The 18,714-nt window shown below is 41.0% G+C and overlaps 2 protein-coding genes across 2 annotated transcripts; one reads left to right on the forward strand and one right to left on the reverse strand.

Moving 5' to 3' along the window:
- Positions 1-2,406: 2,406 nt before the first annotated feature.
- On the reverse strand, positions 2,407-8,377 carry manbal.L (mannosidase, beta A, lysosomal-like L homeolog). The gene is made up of 3 exons (NM_001171721.1): positions 8,362-8,377; positions 5,826-5,983; positions 2,407-3,086 (listed from the first exon to the last, which is right to left on the reverse strand). Exons 2-3 carry the CDS (start codon positions 5,973-5,975, stop codon positions 2,979-2,981), a joined length of 258 nt encoding a protein of 85 aa, NP_001165192.1. The 5' UTR covers positions 5,976-5,983; positions 8,362-8,377; the 3' UTR covers positions 2,407-2,978.
- Positions 8,378-11,500: 3,123 nt separating this feature from the next.
- ghrh.L (growth hormone releasing hormone L homeolog) lies at positions 11,501-17,310 on the forward strand. The gene is given in 6 exon segments (NM_001096728.1): positions 11,501-11,608; positions 13,257-13,337; positions 16,365-16,478; positions 16,560-16,664; positions 16,740-16,817; positions 17,002-17,310. Coding segments are annotated over 5 exon segments (423 nt in total). The 5' UTR covers positions 11,501-11,608; positions 13,257-13,260; the 3' UTR covers positions 17,051-17,310.
- The last annotated feature ends 1,404 nt before the right edge of the window (positions 17,311-18,714 follow it).

Consider the following 18,714-nt stretch of genomic DNA (forward strand, 5'->3'; position numbering starts at 1 on the left):
GCCAAGCCCTACTTAGCCTATTGTGTCTAATGGAGCATTATATAATATATATTCACAAACTGTCCCCTTAAAATCCTATCAGAAATACAACAGTAATGCTCAACCAGCAAATATCCTCCAAATGCAAACTATAGCTGGCCTACGTTTACATTTAGTTGGACAGTTTGGCCATTTTCAACCATGTATATATTGCCCTACTATCAAGGTATGTATGCTAGTTTGGGGGGGGGGGGTGATGGAAGAGCAAACGCTTGCAATATTGCTGTGTAGGCAGCCATCTGTAGGCAGCCATTTTACTATTGAGTGCTGTTCTAAGGGCTAGTCCACACGGGGAGATAGCGACGCGTTTGCGGTCGCGGCGACAAAGCGCCGCGACCGGCGCAGGCGACAGTTTTGTATGGGCGCCTATGTAAAAACGCCTGTGCTAACCACACGAGGCGATGCGCTTTTCAACAGTCGCCTGAAAAAGCCTGGCGAGGCATTTTCAGGCGACTGTTGAAAAGCGCATCGCCTCGTGTGGTTAGCACAGGCGTTTTTACATAGGCGCCCATACAAAACTGTCGCCTGCGCCGGTCGCGGCGACTGTTGCGGCGCTTTGTCGCCGCGACCGCAAACGCGTCGCTATCTCCCCGTGTGGAATAGCCCTTAGATCTACCAAGCAGCTGTTTTCTTGTGTTAGGGACCTGCTATCTTGTTACCTTCCCATTGTTCTTTTGTTAGGCTGCTGAGGGGGGGGATGATATCACTCCAAGTTGCAGTACAGCAGTAAAGAGTGACTGAAGTTTATCAGAGCACAAGTCACATGACTGGGGCAGCTGGGAAACTGACAATAGGTCTAGCCCCATGTCAGACTTTAAAATTAAATATATAAAAAAAAGTTTGCTCTTTCCCATGACAGTATCCCTTTATTGTCTAGGTCTAGCAAACTGGACCATATAGAAAAAAAATGGTGATGTTCACTCTTCTTTTATCTATAAAGGAGAAGGAAAGTTGTTTAGCACTTGGGGGTGCCAAATGTTAGGCACCCCCAAGTGAATGTATTTACTTGTACTTGTATTTCCTGAAACCCGGACCGGTGCACCTATCAGCAGAAAACGGCACCAGCCCAGGGTTATTCCAGCGAGCACCACGGAGCGCTTCTCTTCTGGCTTCTTCTTTCTTCTCGCAGCTGCACATGCGCATTCGAGTGAAAAGCCGAACTTTAACTAAAAACTTGGCTTTTTCACCTTCAGCGGGCAGCAGTATAAACCAAGTGGCAGATCATTTCACTAATGTGCCCAAATATTACTGCTACAATTCCTGATCGCACTACGCTGGACGGGCCAGATTATTATTAATTTCATGATGGAGGCTGCAGGCCGGTGTAAATTTGAAAATGGGCCGGACATGCCTGTCTTAAATGCACACCTTCATAGCTCCATTGACATGCATGGCGTTGGCCTGTGTGAAGCTTAACGGAGCGGAGATTGGCACAAAAAACATTAGCGAGCTAATAGAGCTTGCACTCTGGTTGGAGGAAAGCACCAGAAGGGAACTATGTTGGGGCCCATACATGTCCATAATGAGCGAGTGCCACAACTTGCTCATTACATGTCGTGTAGCCCCAACCTGGCGTAAAGGTTTGGCAGAGAGTCTGCTGGAGTTCTCCTTCCTTATACTATTTTGATTTACTGACACAGTAAATTGTTGGCACAGAGCAACTTAATTGGAAGCAGAACATTCAATGCCTCATCAGCTATACAGATCCCAAACAACCCTTTACTTTGAACTTGCTCATTATGCACATGCCTGCGACTTCAGATAGTGAGGTGTCTATATCAGATGCTCATTATGAGCGCTACTCAACATGGCAGCTCCCTTCTGGTGCAGGTGGCCTAGCTCTGGTGGGGGGGCAATTTTTTTTTTAAACCATTGTTTCCCCCAACCAGAGTATGGGATCTATTAGATAAATCAATTCAAATGCCGCCTGAAAGGCACAGTTGAGTTCCTTCTTACTTCCTGCTCTCCCCCAACTGATCCGACATGCTCCAAATGCCCATATATAAAAACCCTAAGTCAATATAAAGCTGTGCACTTCACACAGTATTGTAGCATATAAAAGTTTGTTTTAATGATACTGTATTTTACATGTAAACAGTTTACTAAATTAAAGGAGAACAAAAAAAAAACAAACCCATACCCAGGTGTTGCTGCTGTCCTTCAATACACCTCCCTTCAGGGCTGCCATTTTGAAATTGCATAGCTCACTTAGCACACACACCCCTACCATAACCACCTGTGTCATCATTTAAGTGAAAGATTTCCTCCAGGAGAGATTTCCAGGTCCTCTTTTGCCATCACCCTAACAGGAGATTAACTTTTTGCAAGAGAAGAGACTTTTGAAAATAAATGAAAAAAAATTGGATCTTTCCACTGCCCACATGAACTTTACTTTCAAGTCAAGACATGGAAATCTATATGTCTATGTACAAAATGCCCTTTATAAAGAGGAAGGACAATGGGTCAATTGCAGATCATGCACTGGTTAACAAGTCACGCCCATAACTCAGTACTACACAAGAGCACAGCCGTATTTAAACAAGTGGATTAGGTGTCCCACCACCAGTGTGTTTGTGTGGACTGGGAGATAATGCATGCAAAGTAATATTTGCATGATGCACAATGACTTGTGTATCCAAAGCCAAGTGCCTGCATGTTATACACAGGGCAGTAACCATATATTGTTACCTTATTGTGTGACAATTATAAAGAGACTGCAAGAAATGGACACAATAAAGTAAATTAGCAGGCAACACTGTACAATGGAATAAAACATCATATTGGATACAGTCTCTGGGTAGGTCACCAATGATGTGTATTGAAGACAAGTATCAAGGAGGCTGGTGCATGGATGTCAGTGGAAGAGAGGGTCATGGGTCCCCCCTGGGCCAGTTTTTCAGGTTCCAGTGGAGAAAGTGTAAATGTTGCATCTCCCCATCTCACCTCTTCTTCTTTGTCTCTTTCTTCTGCTTCTTTCCAAGCGCAACTGATGGCATTTTAGGTTTCTTCACTGCTTCTGGGCTCTTCACTTCTTGGGAATCAGATTCCTGGTAAAGAGAAAAAAAGCAGAGCAGAGTTTGTGAGGTTTTTTCATTTATATTTATTTATACTTTTCAACTCTGAAAGCAATGTTTTTGGAACTGGAGCTGCATCGAAGGGTAACTTGAACCCCTTTATAAAATATCACTTCTGTGCTTCAGTTGGAAGAAAATACAGCAATCGGCAAGAAGCAGGGCACAGGCAGGTCCCCACATGTTGTGCCCAAAAAAAGCGGATTGTTTGTAGAAAATAGCAATTCATTTGTTATTTTGGTTTAAATATCAAATATATGAAAGTGTTACCTATTAAAGGAAAAGACAAAAAAATAAGTTGTAAAAAAAAAAAATCACAAAAGTTGTTATTGAAGGGACTGAAAGTCCTGCAACCACTTGATGGTGAAACACTCCCCCACCCAGTAAAGTACAGAGTGTAGTGAAGGTCAGCAAAAAAATTAAAAAAACAGATATAGGAGTAAAAATCTTAAAGGGGTTGTTCACCTTTGAGATAACTTTTAGTATGTACAATTCTGAGACAATTTGCAATTGGTTTTAATTTTTTATTATTTAAGGTTTTTGAGTTATTTAGCTTTTTATTCAGCAGCTCTTCAATTTGAATTTTAAGCAATTTGGTATCTAGGGCCCAAATTACCCTAGCAACCATGCATTGATGTGAATAAGAGACTGAAATATGAACAGAAGAGGCCTGAATAGAAAAATAAGTAATAAAAATTAGCAATAACAATACTTTTATAGCCTTACAGAGCATTTGCTTTTTAGAAGGGGTCAGCGACGTCCAATTCAAAGCTGCAAAGAGTCAGAAGAAAAAGGCAGATAACTATAAGGGCTCTTACTTACGAGCGGTTGAAGCTGTGCTCCCCTGCGTTCCGTTTTTCTGCGTTCAGCCGCAGCTTTTTTCAATGGGGCTGTACTAACACAGGCGCGTGTAGGTGCTGAACGCAGGTTGAGACCCAACATGCTGCATTTTTCCTGCGTTCGGCGCCTACACGCGCCTGTGTGAGTACAGCCCCATTGAAAAAAGCTAAATGCGTCTATTCCTGCGCTCCCCTGCGGCTGAACGCAGAAAAACAGAACGCAGGGGAGCGCAGCTTCAACCGCTCGTCAGTAAGAGCCCTAAAACTATAAATAATAAATAGTGAAAACCAATTGAAAAGTTGCTTAGAATTGGCCATTCTAAAAAAAGTTATCTTAAAGGTGAACCACCCCTTTAAGTGCCAGCAGAAAGGTTATCATGAGTGTACACACTCTGGGCAAACGTTTTTAATGGTATTTGTTGCCTACTATGGGGTCTATAAGGTCAGTAACTTAAAAAATAAAATCTATATGAATTTAAAATAACCATTCTGAGAAAAACAAATCTTTATTTAGTAGGGTAAAGGTTTTGCAAACCTTTGCTTTAGAAAGTCTGCAAAGGGTTAATGAAGCATTGGGCTGCGCCTATTCAGATGTGGGAGGGGGAGCCGTTTCTCTTTCTCTCAGGGCTGTCAGGTGCCCCACGTTTTTAAATGGGGAGTCAGGATGTGGTTCTGTCTCTTTGTACCCTGCTTGCTGGAGGGATTGCTGGTGCTGGAGAACCTCTGTAGCTAAAATAAGGATTAGCTAAATAAGGTTGGTGTGTGCCATAGTTCACTCTGAGATTGAGCCAGGCTTAGGATATGGCAGCAGAGGAGCTGTGGGCTCCATCAAGGAGGGCAGAAGGATTATAATACTTCTTGTCACCTGTCATTTATGATAAACAATCTGTCAGGTTCCAGAATAGAGAGATTCCTAGAGGAGCACCACTGCTCTGCATGAGGACTGGGACACTTGCTAACGAGTACTACCGCTGGCTGGTACCAGTTTAAAGCATCCTATGCTAGGAGTTACAGAGAGTTGAGTTGTAACTTGCCAGGTTGAGAAGAGAACGGCGGTGATCTCTGTACCAAAGAGTGGCAAAGCTCATACATAAATTGGCTGTACACAGCAGATTTAAGATGCCAAATCAGCTCTGCCAGACTAAAGGTGGTCATACACGGGAAGATTAAAGCTGCCGATATTGGTCCTTTTGACGATTCGTCAGTTTATCTGCCCATGTGAGGGGGCTCCCAATCGACATCGACAGATGTCGGTCAAGTTTGATTTTTTTCAGCGATCCGAGACCGCATTGGCTAGCTGATGCGGTCCTGCGACCCGTCTCAGGCCATACGCAGCAGTGTATTCCGATTGTTCGGCCCCAGGGCCGAACGTTCGGATTCAATCAACATCGCCCAGCCGTTAGTGGGCATATCGGGTTTAGATCCACTCATTTGGTGACCTTGCCAAACGAGCGGATTTTATAGTGTATGGCCACCTTAAATCTGCGGATTATCTGCTTGTTTATGGGGCCCACAGACGCGTATGCTGGACTGATATTTGGCCAAAATTAGGCAGAGATTAATTAGGCAGGTTTGAAATCAGATGAGGAGCATATCAGTAACTGGTGGAACCCTCATCTGACGGGTCCCAATGATTCAGCCGATTTGGCCCAGCATGTGGGTGGTCATATTTGTCCATATATGAATACTCTTAAGGCTCTAAAGAAGGTGTTTTAAAAAACAAACAAACAGTGCTTTGAATTACTAGCAAATAAGTCTTGTTCTTTTGGGTTAGTTGCTACTAAACAGAAATCTGCAATGGGCTTCCAATCCTCTCAAGGCAGTACTGTGTTTATTTTAGTCATCAGCAGCAAAAGTACATAAATGCCTTCCTTACCATTTCCTGGCTCTTGCTTCCTGGGAATATGATGGCTAATATACAAATCAATTGGAAGATGGCTCCACAGAAAAGGCCATAACGAAGCACAGTTTCCAGAAGTCCTGGCTCTGGGATGTCTGGTGGGGAGAGATCCAGAGGTTCCGGCATTGTCTAGTCTGTAGGACAGTAACAGAGTATATTATAGGGCTTGAATATGTGACACTAAACAGTATATTCTATGCAATAGTCATCAAGTCTTGTATAATGTAACATTCACATCAAATTGCAGGAATTGTACCGCTGATGCATGTCTGAGATACAAAGTGTGGGAGTAGAACAATGCTTCCACTTTCAGGCAATCTTTCCTGGACATGGATATCACAACAAAAAGGAATGCCAGGTAATTATACTGTAAAGTGAATCACAAAGGAGCCCTGTATACCTAGAGCGGAGGCAGGACTGAGACGTTTGAATTTCAGTATCATAAAGGATTCAAATGTCATTAACATAGTGAGCCTGTATTTAAGGTTATCAGGATGAAAGAGATATTACGTAGAATCTTATTATATATAAGTAGAATAATGAGAAGTATCCCAGCTTAATCATTATGAGCATGAGTGTAATGTAGGGTTGGGGGGTGGAATCCTCCAACATTACGACACATATATGCACATAATGAGTGAGTCTCTCGGCTGACCAAATAGGTCTGCTTACACCAAGAATTCCCTCCCGGTGCAGCCTGTATAACGTTCAATAGGAGCATTTTCTGGCCCCCAACCGAACTGGAAGAATATTTTACTATGATAGGTGCCCTTTAATGCTCATGCAAATACAACAATGACTGACCCAACCTTGAAATGCACAGGCAACTGCTTCCATCACACAGGTGTTGTCAAAACAAAGGATCGGGCTTGGTATAGTATAATACTGGGATGGTATAATACGGTGTTGGCTGCCTATTTGACAGGAATTCACACAAATGAAGCTATCTATATATAATGTAAAGATACCTTCTTTGACAACAACTGAGCAGATCCTTGCCTGATTTAGCCATCCATGTGCAGTTGGTCTGAGGGCCAATGACTGGATGATCCTGCAGACCTACAGGGACCAGTCAGGCAAGGACCAGATCAACACACTGATGCGGTCTTTACTCAACAGGATTTTTAAATTTCAGACATATATCATTCAGACAGTCCCAAGCAACCATACATGGGCCAATAAGCTGCTCACTCAGCACCTGCAGATCTTTAATCAGCCTGTGTATGTCCAGCTTTATTCCCCCTGGAGAGGCCCCTGCTCCAGCCCAGCAGCCCCCAAATACTGCCCAGTTTATCCAACCTGTCTGCCAACCTGTTACTCTGATATTTCTTAAAGGTGCAGTTCACTTGTGTGTGGGGGGTGGGTGGGATAATGTATAAAAAAAAACACTTTTGTTCTCCTTTAAAGGAGAAGGAAAGGTAATTTTTTAAACCTATCTTTAAATGTTGCTTGGGTGCTCCCCTCCTGAACCGCATTACTTTCGCTGCCCAATTCGCTCTCCTGCACTTACACCGACCCATTGAAGTTTCAGCCCTTTCCAAACTTTGCGGCCGCCATGTTGTCCGAGTGCACGTCACGTCCCTGTCTGAAGTGCGCATGCGCTAAATTTAGTCCTCCCCCATTGCCTGTTGCCTTGTACCACCTGACCATAATATCGCCGCTCGCATGGGGAAGAAAAGGATATTGTACGCATGCGCGGGGCTTACCAAATTTTTACTGCGCATGTGCAAGCCCTATTACAACAGATTTGGATAGCGAGAGGGATGGATTTGCTTTTATATCCCCCTTACAAAGATTTTTACTATGATCTTGGATTACAGAAAGAGGGGAAAACGTATAGAGCAAGGAATCCTGTATGTATCTCTCCATTTTGTGGGCAATCTATGCAACTTTTATTTGTATTTTACTTTTCCTTCTCCTTTAATAACCTAATGTCTTGGTGCTACAGAAGTGTGTACATCTCACCCTAAGGCTATCATTGAGTATTTCAGTTCAAGCTCCCCTGAAGGACTACATTGTGGCCCTTAGCTAATAATACATTGAGCCACAGTTCCAGGTATAACTAGCAGAGTAAATATGTCAGTCTCATCCTAACTGGACTTCTAGTTAAAGTTGCATACACAAGAGCAAATAGATATTCTCTCAAACTAGCCTTCAAGCTGGGACCCTGCCCCCCCCCCCAATCCATGCACCCCCAACTTGGAAACCAAATTCAGCTGTCAAAAGGGCCCCTTGGAGCGAAAATAACAAATAAAGACATTATAAATATGAGCATTTATATTTTAAGTACATCAAAAATGGAAGTTTGATGTGCAGCCTTACAGCTGTAAGGGGTGCTGCTAGTTTTTATTGTTGGTAACAACTGCTGCAAGTGGAACATTCCTGATAATCCCCCCCCCCCAATGGATTTCCCCGCTTCCTGCGTTGCACTGGAGCCCCTCTCCGCCTCACCTCACAGCATTGCATGCTCCCCTATAGGGAGCCATAGAAAAAAGTTTAATTTGCATTTTACCTCAAACTAACGTCAGTATATCAGAGCTGCAAATAGATCCTTTCTGCTCAGCGTCTGGCTGAAAAGAAAGCTGGGCGTGCCCTTCCATTCTCCCACAGGAAGTAGTCATGAGCTGTGAGTGTCAATCAGAACTGTGCAATAGCAGCTCAAGTCCCGCCCCTTTCTCTTTGCTCCCTGCCCAACCAAACTGTGTCACAACTTTACCAGTCTGGTCAGTCAGCTGAATGGATGAGAAGCAGCATGTCTGCTGCGGCTTCTCTGAAATCCCTGCTGTTCCACTTATATCAGAACAATGAATGTAAATGAGGCTTTGAATTTGTATGCACAGTTTTTGGCGCATCAGTCAGAGACCCTAGAACAAAAATATGTAATAATCACTTCACTTGCATTGCATTATCACCTTGTTTCCCCCACTGGAATAATAGTGGATTTTTAGAAATAGGCCCCCACTTAGGGTTGCCACCTTTTCTGGAAAAAAAATACCGGTCTTTTTATATATTTATCTTTTTAAACATTAATAACATTGGGATCAACCATTATTTTTACTGGCCAGGTGGCAACCCTGCGGCCCCGCTGAGCACTTTGCCCTCCGCATTAGGAGCCCACTCCTGACATGGCTGCCAAGCTGGCGCGTACGTGTGTCTCAGCTAATTCAATATGCGTGTCACTCAATTTCCAACCCTGTTTCCAAAAAAGTTGGGACACTGTGTACAACAGATCTGCAATTCATTTAAACCCTATATTTAATTGCAAATAGTACCCAGGCAACATATCAGATGCTGAAACTGAGAAATGTTATTGTTTTCTGTAAAATATACGCTCATTTCGAATGTCACCAGGGTAGGGTTGCCACCCGGCCGGTAAAAATTATGGTTGATCCCAGTGTCATTAATAGGAAAAAAAGATAAAGGCCGGTATTTTTTTCCAAAAAAGGTGGCAACCCTAAACCAGGGGCGTAACTATAGAGGAAGTGGTTGCAGGGGGGCCCAGGAATGTAGGGGCCCCAGTGAAGCCCTAATTAATGAACAATTTTAAAATATCTTAGTAGGCTAGGCCAACTTATCAATATTTTGGGGCCCTAAATTGAATTTGCTGTGGGGCCCCATAGCATCTAGTTACACCACTGAATGTCACCTCTTTTTTTAACAACACTTAGGGGCACTGTGCAAAATAGGTTTCCAGGGGTGTCAAAAATCCTCAAAAATTCAGCTTGTAATTGTGCTTTCCACGTTAGCAATGCAGCCCTGCCAGACCCGTCCGGCTTTTCTTTCCTTATCTTATATTGTTATAAAAGTATCTAAGTGCACCTGCCACACATTCTGGGCTCTCTACCAAAAGCCAATTAAGTTTTATAAACCTTGTATCTTTTCTGGCTGTTCAGTGCAGGAGATCAAAGAGAAAGTTGGGACATTTCAGTAACAATCTGGGACTACGGGCCAAACTGTCAAAATCGGGACTGTCCAGTTAAAAACTGGACATTGGGATGTATGGTATGGGGTATCCTTTGTAGTATGTTACCTTTCATCATGTTTTCAGTGGGTTACAGGCCTGGATTGTAGACATCACGGATGCTGGCTATTGAACTGTGCTCTGATACAAACCAGGTGACACTTCTCCTCTTTAGCCTGATGGACGTGGCTTTTTTGATTTCCAAAAAATAAATTGTGATTGGTCAAACCACAAGAATGTAGGAATGCACTGAATCCAGGATTCAGTTTGGCATTTGGCCAAGATTCTGTCTTTTTCAGCAGGGTTCGGATTTAGGACGATCCATGTACCTAGCAGAATCAAATCCAAATATAAAAAATCATGTGACTTTTCATCACACAAAGAAGTAAAAAAACTCTCTTTCCCCCTAATTTACATAAACAAATTATGGTTTGGATTCAGTTCTGTATTCAGCCACATCTTTCACAAAGGATTCAGGGATTCAGCTGAATCCTAAAATAGTGGATTTGGTGCATCCCTAATTACATGAACTTAGGCCCAGAGAATGCAGCTGTGCTTCTATATTTTAGATTATGTAAGGTTTCTTCTATGGATGGTAGAGGTTGTGGATGCAGTGGTGAAGAAATTGGTATTCGGAATTATCCCATAGCCCACTACAGAATAATATTTTAATGCAATGCTATAGATGTTGAAATCCCCAAATTTTACATTGAGGAATGTCATTCTTGAATCATTGCAATATTTACCTGCACTTTTGTTTCTTGTATCTGGAGATTGGGCTCTGTTACTTGGCACCTCCAGTGCGGGAAACAAATTTTCATGATAGGTGCTCTTTAACATAGATCTGGGCAATCCTCGATGGGACCATTCGAGTTTATTCAGCTATAATGATGTGCAAAATCTGTACCACTATTGCACATTTAAAATAATGTAAATGTACAAATGCAAAATTAAAACTTTTTTAAAATAGAAACCACCGTCTGGCTATAAAGCAGAAAAAACATACTGTATGTAGCAGACAGCTCAGTGGTTAGCGTTGAACCTGTGCAGTACTGGGGTCTAAAGTTCAATTCTAACCAGTGCATTACCTGTAAATAGTGGATATGTTCTTTCTGTGTCCACCTGGGTAACCTGCAACAAATGATGCATAATCTCTGTAAACCATTGCAGCATATGTTGATGCTAAACAAGGGATAACAATATGTATTACTTGATACTTTATAATACAATGCTGCACACAGTGAGCTGCAAGTTGATGCGGGTGCATAATTTATCCTTTCATTGTTTGTCTTCAGCACACGGAATACTGTGTAAAGGTACTGCATGTCTATGCTCACATAAGGAAATGTAGGTTTCTTGTAGCGATGGAGCATATTGATACCGAAATATCAGAAGAACCTGCAGTTTATAATTGTATGTATATTTTGTATATATAGAACGATACATATTTTTTCCCAATACTGAATGTATGGAGCTGTTGTCTATATAATCCCCCTATACCTGATCAATGCATATGGAAGTGGATAATTACCCCATTCACATTAGCCCCCACCCTTATGCTTACCATCCAATCTCCTCCTACCAGAGGGATCTTAGTAATATAAAGTCATGGGATTTTATAAAGGATCACTCTTGTACCAGTGCTCATTCCAAGCTGGTAGAGTGGGGCAGCTGAGCACCTCCTTATCCCAATTTCGCAGACCCTCCGGCTGTAAGGATTCTACAGCTTTGGGAAGTACGCCATTGTAGAGGAAGAAGTTCAGCAGGACTGACTACACAGTTTTTACTGCAAAAAAAGGTAAGATGGAGGGATACTGTAGAATGTGTAGAGATTGTAGGTATGAAATTGGATCCAACATCAGCATAGCAAAATCTCTTGTTAATTTATGTTTATTAGAAACGCCATGACTTGAGGTGTCAAGTAGGAATAGCAATTTTTAGGAACTCTAATACTGATGATTATTTCATAATGTATGATTCCACATCAAACTAAAGGATGTAAAGGTTTGGTTTTAATTAAACTCCAACGTTCAGCAGGAACATTAATACAGTCATACTTTATAATGGGGGGGCAGGGACAGCTCTTTTATCAGTCATGATCACACTCTGCAAAGGGATCCTAACATTGTAGCATGTTTCAGTCATATGTAGAAGCACTTTCATGTGATGACATTACAGGGCTGACAATATCCTGACACAAAACCCTCAGGGACTGACTCCTGGCATGAATACAAAGTGAGAAGCACAGTGGCTAACATGACTGATAAGATAAAATATGGGTTATTTACATAAACACGCAGCAAAAAAGAACCTAATAGATGCAATTCTACTGATGCAGAAAAATGGTCTAAATGTTTAATCTTAAATATATATATACTTGCCTAGCAACCCGGCAACAGGAAACCCAAAGCCAGATCAGAATAGTTTAGAAACCCATGTCCACCTTTCAGTTTCTATACATTTGCATCATACAGAGATCCCCATCATACAAAGGGCATAACTAAACTGACATAAAAGTACGATTAGTGTGAATCCCTTCACAATATAGCTCCCATAGGCACCACCACAATCAAGTGGGACACTAGTGAGAGCCACCAGGGAAGACGTTGTCCCCGCTAACCACAATACTAAGGTGCCTACTGCTCTGGAAACAAGGTGTGCATCTTACCCTCTTTAACGGAGAAACTAAAGAAGTAGCTAGAAAAGTTGTACATAATGTTTTGCGCTACTGTACTAGCCCAAGGCAACCACAGCCCTTCAACAGTAAAGATCTGTGTCTCCAAAGATGCCCCAGTAGCTCCCCATCTTCTTTTCTGCTGATTCACTGAACATGCTCTGTGCTGCTGTCACTTACTGAGCTTAGAGACTCACTCACAATATACAGTATACATAGAATATAAATCCTAGTATAAGGCTGATTAGTAATTAAACAGATAATTACTAAATGGCAGCACAGAAACCAGTGCAACTAGCACCAGAATTTAATAATCAGCCCTGTAGCATCAGCTTATATTACAGACCAAACTCATTTTCTGCTTGATAATTAGTGACAACCCTTAACCTTAGCTTCTCAACAGCTGCTCAGAGCCCACTGAGCATGTGAGTGTCACAGACACTTTCCAAGATGGTGACCCCCTGTGACAAGTTTGAAGTCCTGGATCATTGCTGCTATTGAGAAGCTAAAACTTTAGGCTGGTGCAATAAGTTCAGTATATAGAATATGGCATTTTTAGCTATATTCATTTTTAGGGTTTAGTTCTCCTTTAAGGGTCTTCTGTTTTACTTCACTTCGCTAAATCTAGGATGAGCCCCTTACATACAGGGTGATCTCCTTTGGCATGAGTTGACAGTATGATGATAACTCCATCTTTGGAATGTTGCACCCACAGATACCTGTAAATGTACAGTCTCACCTGGCGGCATAACCTTATTTTCTTTCTTTTCAGAAGGATGCGCAGAACACTTTGCCTGTTGCTACTCCATTTTGCATTATGTGTGCAGTGTTACATCTTTCATCCAAAATACAGGTATGAGCATGATATATATATATATACCTACACATATACACACACAAGTTAGAAGAGTATACAATAGTATGAATGAACTTTGCTTCATAGAAATAAAGGTGAGGTCTAGAAAAAAAGACCCCAAGAGTTGTTGTGCCCCTCTCTCTTTAGTCAGATGCCCTTAGTTCATAACATAGACATAAAAGTAGATGGTTATGGTCATCTTGCTATAATTCCAAGAATATTGAAACAGTAAATTCATATTTACTCAACTGCAGGGTCTCTTTCTATTCTTTTGCTCTAAGCACACCTTGCACATACATACAGTTTGTCATCATTTATGGAACTGCCAGTTCCAATATAGCTCTCCCCATTTTTAAATGTCTTTAGACTGTAGCAATCTCTCACGGCTGCTGGCCATTAAAGAAGAATTAAACCCTAAAGATTAATATGAATAAAAATGGCATATTATATATATATTGAACTTATTGCACCAGCCTAAAGTTTCAGCTTGTCAATAGCAGCAATGATCCAGGACTTCAAACTTGTCACAGGGGGTCACCATCTTGGAAAGTGTCTGTGACACTCACATGCTCAGTGGGCTCTGAGCAGCTGTTGAGAAGCTAAGCTTAGGGGTCTTCACCAATTATCAAGCAGAAAATGAGGTTTGTCTGTAATATAAGCTGATGCTACAGGGCTGATTATTAAATTCTGATGCTAGTTGCACTGGTTTCTGTGCTGACATATTATCTGTATTAATTACTAATCAGGTTTATATTGTGACATTTCTATTCTATGTGTACTGTATATTGTGAGTGGGACCCTAAGCTCAGTAAGTGACAGTAGCACAGAGCATGTGCAGTGAATCAGCAGAAAAGAAGATGGGGAGCTACTGGGGCATCTTCAGAGACAAAGATCTTTACCGCTAAAGGGCTGTGGTTTCCTTGGGCTGGTACAGAAGAACAAAACATAATGCCCAACATTTCTAGCTACTTCTTTAGTTAGGCTTTAGTTCTCCTTCAAAATGATTTTTCTTTTTACATTAAAGGGATCGTCAGATTACATTTATTGTTTTGCTTTATATTGTTAACACTCAGTAAATTGTTTAACCTTGTGTCTAACCTATACTTTTCTTTCCTTTCCGCCCTACTACCCCATAAGACTGGGGCCATTATTTTTTTGTCTTTCCTCCTCTATAGAGTCTAGATGTTTATTAAGCTATTGCCATTATTTGCAGTCTACTCTGTAAAAGATTAAAAAAAAAAGGAAAACAAAACTCACTGAAAAGAGTCAATTTATCCCTGAAGCTCACCATGATTTTGCCTTTAGAGTGTGGTCCCACTAGGAGGATGGGACAGCCCCACAGTTTTGGACCAGTTTTCTATAGGCAATTAGATGGTATAAGTTAGTTAATTTAGGAGTGGATAGTCATTGATTGATTGTATGGGGTGAGGGGCTGATGGGACAAAGAAATGCCTACACACAAGCAGCAGGGGTTAAAAGGGTGCAGAGAACAGAGGTTTAGACTATTAGACTGTGCTGGGGGTGGGGGTGCTGTGGAAAGGAAGATGTACATAAATATAAAAAGAGCAGAAATGGATTTGTTGACTGAATAATATAAAATGTAATATAAATGCATAAAATCACAAGAAATAGAGGAAATTGTGTGAGATTATTTTGAGTGTGTGGGGGGGTTTCTAGGAGGAAGTATTCCTTGATTTACAGCAAACCTCAATCTTTCATGAATGCCTGATTATGGTTGATCTCTTTATAGAAGTGATCACCAACCCCTTGGATGTTGCTCTCCATGGCCTCAAAGCAGGTGCTTATTTTTGAATTCCAGGCTTGGAGGCAAGTTTTGGTTACATAAAAACCAAGTGCACTGCCAAACAGAGCCGCCTGTAGGCTGCCAGTCCACATAGGGGCTACCAATAGCCAATCACAACCCACTCCCGTCCTTTTTCAGGCTTGTCTTGCTCCCCAAATCTTTTTTTATCTGAATGTTGCTCACAGGTGAAAAAGGTTGGGGACCCCTGCTTTCTAGGTTCACAATGTATTTACAATAAAATCAGAAAATAGTTTTGCCACAGAACGCTTTAGAGATAATATCAATTATTTTCCTCAAAACGTGTGAAAGATGCTTTTCTCCCTAATCCCCCTAGAAGTCAGGCCTAGAGTTGTTAGGAAACTGGAGTATAGCATGTATATAGCTATTAATAGCGCATAGTGGGGTTCATTTATAAAAAAAAAAAAACAGGGCAAATTTGCCCCTGTGCAGTTACCCATGGTAACCAAACACATGCTTGCATCCATTGTTTCAAGGGGAACTATTGTGAAAATGAAAATTAAATATAAGCTTCCTCATACTGAAATAAGAAACTTTCTAAATACAATCAATTAATAATTCTGCATTGTTTCTGAAATAATCAAGTTTATCTTCACTATTCCTCTCTCAGCATCTGTTTCCCTTCTTTCTGTCTTCATGAAGGAGTTGGGCGTCAGATAAATTATCCAATCTATCTTATAGGGATATCTTTTGCCTAGAAGATGTATTAAGAGCTCACTCAAATAACAGATTCCAGTACAATCAAAATCTAACAAAACAACTGCCTTTTGCACAAATTCTGCATGTAGAGAGACAGGATTTCTGGTGATTTTAATAGAGCGAGCTCTAGGCAAAAGGAACCCCCCTATAAGATATATTGGATCATTCATCTGGCATCCGACTCCTGAATGAAGAGAGAATGAGGAGAAACAGATGCGGAGAGAGGAATAGTGAATTATTTCAGAAACAGTACAGAGTTTTTAATGGATTGTGTTTAGAAAGTTTCTTATTTCAGTATGCTGAAGCTAATATTATTACATTTTAATTTTTGCGATAGTTCCCTTTTAACCATCAGCTGGCTGAAAATTGGTTGCTATGGGTTACTGCCCAGTGGCACATTTGCCCAATGTTTATAAATGAACCCCAGTAATGCATATCTCCCCTGAATAATGGAAGAAGCTGACACCTGCTGTTCAATGTATTATTCCTTCCTTGTCCTACAGTTCTAACCAGACTCCAGGAGACTTTAATATCGAGACAATTGATCCCTTGCAAAGCCAAGACTGGTCATCTTTGGATGAGAAAAAGGAATATGTCAGGGGACTGTCAGAAAACAGGTTACTTATATGGAATATATTTGATAAAGGCTAGAGTAGGCTTAAACAAGAGCTGCCATAATTATGAACCCTTTATTCCAGGGTGGAACGGCATGTGGATGCCATATTCACTAACACATACAGAAAATTCCTGGGGCAGATTTCAGCCAGGCGGTACCTGCAGAACATGATGGGGAAAACCCTGGGGTAAGTAAGATATGATGGGCAGTATTGTTTTCTGGAATTTTCAGTCATTTTACCCGATATCTTTTCTAATCAAAGTCAGGATACCCAGAAAAAGGCAGATCCTGAAGATAGCAGTGTGCTGGGGGAAGAAGTGATCACCCTACTGAGTGACAGGTGAGCTGCTCTGTTGGGGCATTTGTGGCACTAAAAGATAATATTACAGCATTGTAGTTACCGATTTATTATTTGAACATAGTATTCTTGTGTGGTCAGAGATGCTCAAGGCAGTATCGTGTAAAGTTCAGTAGCACTACACCCCACAATGCTGCATTTAAAACATAATTTTCTGTATCTACAGTGGGATTCCAGATTGGAGGGCAGAAGAGCACCGTGAGACCCGGCTATAAACGAGAAGCCTACAGGATCCTTCATCAAATGTTCAGCCTAATACGTTAATTGCGTGCCAACAAAACGGACAGCAATGGCAACATACGTGATAGAGCATTGGTCATTGTGATTTCTGAGTTGGTAATAAAATATAACATTATGGGGCAAAAAAAACTAGGTCAAGTTATATGCCAATTCCCTGTTGAGAAAAAACACTTTTTGCATCTAATCAAGAGGCAGTTGTACAGAGGCATTTCATAAAATAAAAAGTTTTAGTGAAGAATGTCTATTTCAAGTCGTTTTTATAATAGGATGGTTCACCTTTAAGTTAACTTTTAGTATGATATAGAATAGCTCATTTCAAGCAGCTTTTCAGTTGGCCTTCCTTTTTTATTTCTTATAGTTTTTGAATCATTTGCCTTCTTCTCACTCTTTCCAACTTTATAATGGGGGTCATTGAGCCCCATCTAAAAACAAATGCTCTGTAAGGTCACAAAAGTATTGTTACTTTTTATTAATTACTCATCTTTCTTCTCAGACCCTCTCCTATTTATATTCCAGTCTCTTATTCTAATCAGTGTATGGCTGCTATTTGGGCATTGCATTTGGACCATAGCAACCAGATTGGTAAAATTGCAAACTGACAAACTGCTTACTAAAAATCGAAATAACTTAAAAAAACAAAAAAAACAAAACAAAAACATAAAAACATATTGACTCTCTACATGATAATTTAAAGGTTAACAACCCATTAAAGGGATACTGTTATGGGGAAAAAATTTTTTTTTTCAAAATGAATCAGTTAATAGTGCTGCTCTAGCAGAATTCTGCACTGAAATCCATTTCTCAAACAGAATCTTTTTATATTCAATTTTGAAATCTGACATGGAGCTAGACATTTTGTCAATTTCCCAGCTGCCCCTGGTCATGTGACTTGTGCCTGCACTTTAGGAGAGAAATGCTTTCTGGCAGGCTGCTGTTTTTCCTTCTCAATGTAACTGAATGTGTCTCAGTGAGACATGGGTTTTTACTATTGAGTGTTGTTCTTAGATCTACCAGGCAGCTGTTATCTTGTGTTAGAGAGCTGTTATCTGGTTACCTTCCCATTGTTCTTTTGTTTGGCTGCTGGGGGGGAAAGGGAGGGGGGTGATATCACTCCAACTTGCAGTACAGCAGTAAAGAGTGATTGAAGTTTATCAGAGCACAAGTCACATGACTTGGGGCAGCTGGGAAATTGACAAAATGTCTAGCCCCATGTCAGATTTCAAAATAGAATATAAAAATATCTGTTTGCTCTTTTGAGAAATGGATTTCAGTGCAGAATTCTGCTGGAGCAGCAATATTAACGGATTCATTTTGAAAAAAATGTTTTTCCCATGACAGTATCCCTTTAATAAAGGCACTCCATGGAGCCCAAATTTGCATATGTTTCTCTACTGTGCCTTCCAATAAAGCTGTTAAATACAACAAATTGGAGCAGCACTATTAACCGATTCATTTTGAAAAAAAAATTTTTTCCCCATGACAGTATCCCTTTAAAGACAGACTCTTTGCACAGTAACGAAGGGCAATGCTGCCGAGCCTCCTGCAGGGCAGCAGATTCTAATTAAATTATCATAGACAGGACCTATATACCGGTCTCTGTTTTCCCCCAATGGGGAAAAAAAAACACACAAAACACCAG

Source organism: Xenopus laevis, chromosome 9_10L (assembly GCF_017654675.1).
Source record: "Xenopus laevis strain J_2021 chromosome 9_10L, Xenopus_laevis_v10.1, whole genome shotgun sequence".
Taxonomy (NCBI): Eukaryota; Metazoa; Chordata; class Amphibia; order Anura; family Pipidae; genus Xenopus; species Xenopus laevis.